The following is a 6,094-nucleotide window of genomic DNA, read 5'->3' as shown; positions in this document are numbered from 1 at the left end:
CAAGATTCAGTCATGGCCAAAAATTAACAACAAAGACACTAAAGATCTACGTGAATTTGCAGATTTTCTAAGCAGTGTTGAGTCAGCCATACCTTATGTTCAAGGTTTACAAGTTTTGCATGACTGCGTGGAAAATCAGAGGACAGCTGCAAAGCTGCCTGATTGGCTAAGTGCACGATGGAACAGAACAGTGACAGAGTTTCAAGATGAACACAGAATGTTCCCAGATTTTAGTCATTTTGTCAAATTCCTGAATAAAGAAGCAAGAATTGCATGTAATCCTATCACTTCTCTGCCTGCAATAAAGCCAACTGAACAAGACAAGCATGCATTCAAAGACAAGCCCAAAAGAAACTACATGCTGAATGCTGAGTCACTTAGTACAAGTGACTTAGCATTCAGCATGTAGTTTGTTTAATGATGGGATGACCAACTAAGTGTTGTTTAATGATGGGATGACCAACTTGTTCCTCAATTAAGGTAACAGCACCCCTGTGTTTTCCAGCAATGGCTGGTGCATCATTATTTGTCACAGCAAAATGTAATGCCAAAGCCTCGCTCATCAAAACACTATTTAAAAACCTTGCCAATACCCTCATGTGGTGTGAATAAAGCATGGCGGGACCACAGATCACTAATATCAACGCTTTTGTCCAAAGCTACACAAAACACCTGGGCTTCTTTCAAAGCAGCTGTTTGTTGGGCTCTGACATTGTTACCTATTTCCTGGATGCGTCGTTCCACAGTTCTGACTGATGCAGGTATGTCTTGAATCCTTGCTTTAATTGCATCTTTGTTTGGAACCCCATGAAATAACATCTCTGAGCTTGAGAGAAAAGCCTCCTTAATAAATTCTCCGTCTGTAAACAGCTCTCCATGTTTAGCAATACACTGCCCAATACGAAACCTTACTTAAGTTCCATAATGTTTAGCAGCTGTAAAAACGTGCAAGAGTACTTGCTTGCTTCTCATATCTTGACACAGCACGTGTAATTGATTCAACTTTCTCTGCCTCATACTTGAAGCTTCTTGATCTTTCATCTCAAAATGTTGTTTAACATTGAAGGTCTGGCACTCTCAAGGCAAAAATTTGGACAGAAGACTGGGGTTTTGTGCAACAGAAAGATCATGCTGTATGTGCCATACAGCATGATCTTTCTGTTGCACAAAACCCCAGTCTTCTGTCCAAATTGGCGTAAAAGTCCAGGAATTATCTCGCTCGCTTCAAGGCCATATTATACAGGACTCTCACATGTAATTTTTAGCCAATTGGAAAAACTGAACTGAAACCAGTAGGTGGGCTTGTTAGCTTAGATACTGTCATTAAGAAGTGGCGAAACTGATGTCTCTGTGTGAGCGAATTTGTGATGTGCATTGGTGGTAGACATCTAGACTGGTAGATATTTATTTTTAAATACACCTTCTCAGATTAATTCACTGCATGTCGTGCCATCACAACCCTTCGTGTGCCAGCTGTGGCATGAGTGCCCATAGTTGGCAACCCCTGATGTAGACGAACAGCAACAAGCACTGGCTGCAAACAAACTCTCACCATACTTTAAAGGACATGTAAATAAAACTTACAGACCATTAAAAGTAAGTTGATTCTAGGGGAGTCAGGGGGGGTGCACAAACCTCAGAAATAAAAAGTGCTGTTCTTTATTTGGAAGTAAGTGTATTTATTTTAAAAGGTTTAGAAGGTTCCTCTAAAGTATATATATTCAAGCTATATGATCATAATTATAATATTATAATATAATATAATATTAGAATAATATTTCTGATAGAGTCAAAATCAAATTGAATTGGGACCTGGTGAATCGACCTAATTGCTGTTAGGACCAAAGAAGCTTCTCGGAAGAGAGTTGAAAAATCTTCAAAAAAGTCCAGTTGCCTTCCTTTCAGTGCTCTTTAGACTACCCAGTAAGGTTGGGAGATATGTAAAAATTTTCCAACCAACAATCATCAGTCCACTAACTGAGATATTCGTGCATGCGCAGACTTTTTGATGGGCGGAGCAATGTAATCATCCACGGACTGATTTGCGGGTTTAGAACACAGAAGAAGTCCAAACATGGGCGAACTTATTGCCACATTGCACACTGGAAGGTGCAGATAGATTTCCTGTCAAATTTGTATGTTTTTAAAAGTTTTGTTTGGAGGGAATATTTTACCTTATTTGCTTGTTTCTTCCAGTATTAATAAACACACTATTAAATTTTGTTCTTTGAATTCTTTTGGCGGCAAAGAAAGCTCAAAAAATGATCTTTATTTTACATTTCCGGAAACGGAGACTCGAACACATGAACACACACGCTCAGGTCTGAAAGATGGGTGGTGACCATGGTGGCCATTTAGAAGTCGGCCATCTTGGATACAACTTTTTTTTTTCTCAATAGGAAGAGGGCCATGTGATGCATCTGGCATCATTTAAATCCTAACATTACAGTTTGGATTATTCATTTATTTATTTGAGATACACTAAATCACACTGAAGACTTAACTCTTCGTCAGAGACTTTTCTTTTTCTTATGTTCGCTGGAAGAGACCTTTTGAAATTTAACTTATTTGTTGTTTGGTCAAGCGTGTAAGACAGATAAAAACTAGAATGGCCTGTGAACATAGTTATAGTGGAAAAAGAAGCCAGTTTCTCTTAGTTTCCCTCTCCACCATTGTGGTTATTATATTTGAATAAAAATGCAACTGTAAATCCTCAAATATAGATGCAAAGTTACAGTAATCATTGTTTTTAGTTTGATGACTTATTATGTTCTTTACTGACATTTTCAAAATTCCAGTAGATGCCATTGAGTCCAGTAGAATTACTAACATGCGAACACAATTTAATGAAAAGAGTTGATCCAAACAGTCAGTCTTAAATAAGAAGATAACAATATACATACATACCTCACAGTAACTGCACTTAAAGTTTCTTTCTGGTGTGGATTTGTTGGTGGATTTTAAGGTAATGTGGAGCTTTAAAAGTCTTATCACAAACGTCACATTTATAAGGTCTCCCCACAGTGTGGGTAAACATGTGGTGTTCTAAGTCTTTATATTTCACAAACAGTTTCCCACACTGATCACAGCAGTAAACGTCATTTCCAGTGTGAATGCGGAGGTGAATATTAAGGCTGCCTTGCCAGCGGAAGGTTTTTCCACAAATGTGGCAGTTGTACGCCTTAAATCCAGAGTGGATAACTTGATGACGCTGTAAGAGGCCACTGTGAGTAAAAGCTCTGCCACACTGATCACAGCTGTACGCTTTAACTCCACTGTGGATGAGTTGGTGTGTTTGTAAGCTTCCAGCGTGGGTAAAAGATTTTCCACACAAGTCACAGCTGTATGCTTTAACTCCACTGTGGATGAGTTGGTGTCTTTTTAAACCAACAGCCTGGGTAAAAGATTTTCCACACAAGTCACAGGTGTATGCTTTAAAGCCAGTGTGGATGAGTTGGTGTGTTTGTAAGTTAACAGCCTGGGTAAAAGATTTTCCACACAAGTCACAGGTGTACGCTTTAACGCCATTGTGGATGAGTTGGTGTCTTTTTAAGCTTCCAGCCTGGGTAAAAGATTGTCCACACAAGTCACAGGTGTATGCTTTAACTCCACTGTGGATGAGTTGGTGTGTTTGTAAGCTTCCAGTGTGGGTAAAAGATTTTCCACACAAGTCACAGTTGTATGCTTTAACTCCACTGTGGATGAGCTGATGTGATTTTAAGCTTCCAGCGTGGGTAAAAGTTTTTCCACACAAATCACAGGTATATGCTTTAACTCCACTGTGGATGAGCTGATGTGATTTTAAGCCTCGTGGTTGGGTAAAAGATTTTCCACACAAGTCACAGGTGTACGCTTTAACTCCACTGTGGATGAGTTGGTGTGTTTGTAAGCTTCCAGCGCGGGTGAAAGACTTTCCACACAAGTCACAGGTGTATGCTTTAACACCACTGTGGATGAGTTGGTGTCTTTTTAAGCTCCCAGACTGGGTAAAATCCTTCCCACATTCATCACAGCTGTATTTTTTCTCTCCCTTTCTTCTGTGAGGTTTGTCGGCCTCCTGAGAGCGCTGACTTCTCGCTCCATGTTGGTCCTGCAGTGACAGAGATACAAAGAGGCAGTGAGTGAAATGCAGTCGTGGAACAAACTGAAACTCCATTAGTGGAATCAAAGATGTCAACAAACACATTGTAGGTGTGTTACCACCACATTCTGGTGATATTATCACATTACAATTATGAGCTACAATGAGAGTTGTGACGTGCACACAGTTTCAATAGCAGAGATATTTTTGCTCACCTTTTGGGTTGAAGTCATTGTTTCCTCTGTAGTGGCTGAGCTGAGTCTAAATGGCTCGTCTCCTCCTGATGATCAGCTGGAACAAAAAATATATTTATATGTATTTCATCCTTGACCAAAAGAAGCTGTGATGGAAAGCTCAAATCCACTCAAACTAAATGTCTTCAGTCAGTGTGTCAGCCTTATTAAATTCCGTTCTTTTGAATTCTTTTGGCGACAGAGAAAGACTGGACTCAGAGTGGTCAAGCTAAATAAAAATAAAGATATTAATTTTACATTTCCGGAAACGGAGGCCTGTCACACTAACACACGCTTTTTCCATCTAGTTTCCTGTGTTTTATTAATATGGCGCAGCACCTCTATACTTCCTGTTTCTTAACTTCCCCTTACTGAAGCCTCTGTTGCTAGGCGACCTGTCACCCTCTAACCTAGTTCTTTCCCACAGACTTTATTACAAAGCACAAAAAACAATATAATCAGCAAATAAGGACTAAGGATATATATTTATTTCGTAACAGCCTCCAGCAGTGGTGAGAAAATGCACTAATGAACCTCCACTGATTGAGTAAAAGAAGTTTGGTGCTTCATTTGAACCTCATAGATTTTATTTTTAAAAAAGGAAAAAAAAAACACACTAAAAAACAGAAGGTGAGCTGATAGTAAGAGGTTCATCATCTCACACTAAATCAGGATTCTTAGACCATGTCATGGTTCACTTGATCCCTGCAAAAAGGCACAAACTGAAACTCAAAAGCTTTTGTTAAGACACTGAAGCAGTGGACTGATGAGGCTGTGGAGAATCTCCAGGTGTGTCTGGACTGTACCGACTGGGAGGTTTTCAGGATTGTTACCAACAGTTTGGATTAATATAGAGATGCTGTGACATCAGCTTCTGTGAGGAAGCTACACAGCATCACACACCAGGATGAGTTAGAATAATGACCAGCTCTGGTTCACAGCTAAAAATATATATATTTAAATCCTAACAATACCCAACAGGATTAAAAACATTCTTCTTCTCCCAAATCACCAAGAGCTGCACATTAACCGCCACATTATGTTTTACTTCTCAGCGCTTTCAAATATGAACTTTCATCTCTGTTTCATTAACATCTTCCTGTGCATCACTTTACAGCAGCCAGACTCATTAAAATGAGACTTTGTAGGAGTTCACTTCCTCTCATGTGTTCATCCACAGCAGCTGGACAATAAAGTTTATTGTGACCCTGATACTGCAGTAGATCGCCCTGATTTCCTGTTATCACTTCAAATAGAAATGAGGCTGTGGAGGTTTGGTGCATGCAGAAAAACAGCTGCAGGGCCAATGAGAAGACTTTTCTGCTCCAACTTCTCCCAGCATGCTGAGCTAATGATTAGTTGGTGTTTTTCTCCAAACACTCTCTCACTCTTCTCTCAACGTGTTCACAATAAACTGTGAACAGACACCGAGGAGAGCAGCAGAAGACCTCATTCAGGAGCTAAACTCAACATGAACTGAACTCACAGTAAAGTTAGCTCGGTGCTTACCTTTAGATGAGCCCACAAACCGAGAGAAACTCCGTGATGAAGCTGGAACTCTTTCCAAACACAGGAAACAGATCAGGGAGCAGAGACCCACGTGGTTCACGCTGATCTCAGCTACGATCCAGGAGACAAGGGTGGGCAGATCGATGCAGATATCGATCCAAACGTTGGTAGTAATATATGATCGATACTTTAGTTTGTTTCTCTCCTCTAACTTCACTACTTTACTCCCGTTTAATGAAAAAGTAGCTCTCTCTGCTTGACTCCTCTCCTG

At 40.0% G+C, this 6,094-nt stretch overlaps 1 protein-coding gene across 1 annotated transcript; it reads right to left on the bottom strand.

Moving 5' to 3' along the window:
* Nucleotides 1-2,665: 2,665 nt before the first annotated feature.
* LOC148101624 (uncharacterized) lies at nt 2,666-6,094 on the bottom strand. The gene is made up of 3 exons (XM_087846617.1): nt 5,824-6,094; nt 4,297-4,372; nt 2,666-4,090 (listed from the first exon to the last, which is right to left on the bottom strand). Exons 2-3 carry the CDS (start codon nt 4,312-4,314, stop codon nt 2,924-2,926), a joined length of 1,185 nt encoding a protein of 394 aa, XP_087702743.1. The 5' UTR covers nt 4,315-4,372; nt 5,824-6,094; the 3' UTR covers nt 2,666-2,923.

Source organism: Neolamprologus brichardi, chromosome 9 (genome assembly GCF_056152115.1).
Source record: "Neolamprologus brichardi isolate AB-2024 chromosome 9, ASM5615211v1, whole genome shotgun sequence".
Classification (NCBI taxonomy): domain Eukaryota; kingdom Metazoa; phylum Chordata; class Actinopteri; order Cichliformes; family Cichlidae; genus Neolamprologus; species Neolamprologus brichardi.
The sequence above is the reverse complement of the archived record's forward strand: the minus strand, read 5'-3'. Positions and strand labels throughout refer to the sequence as shown.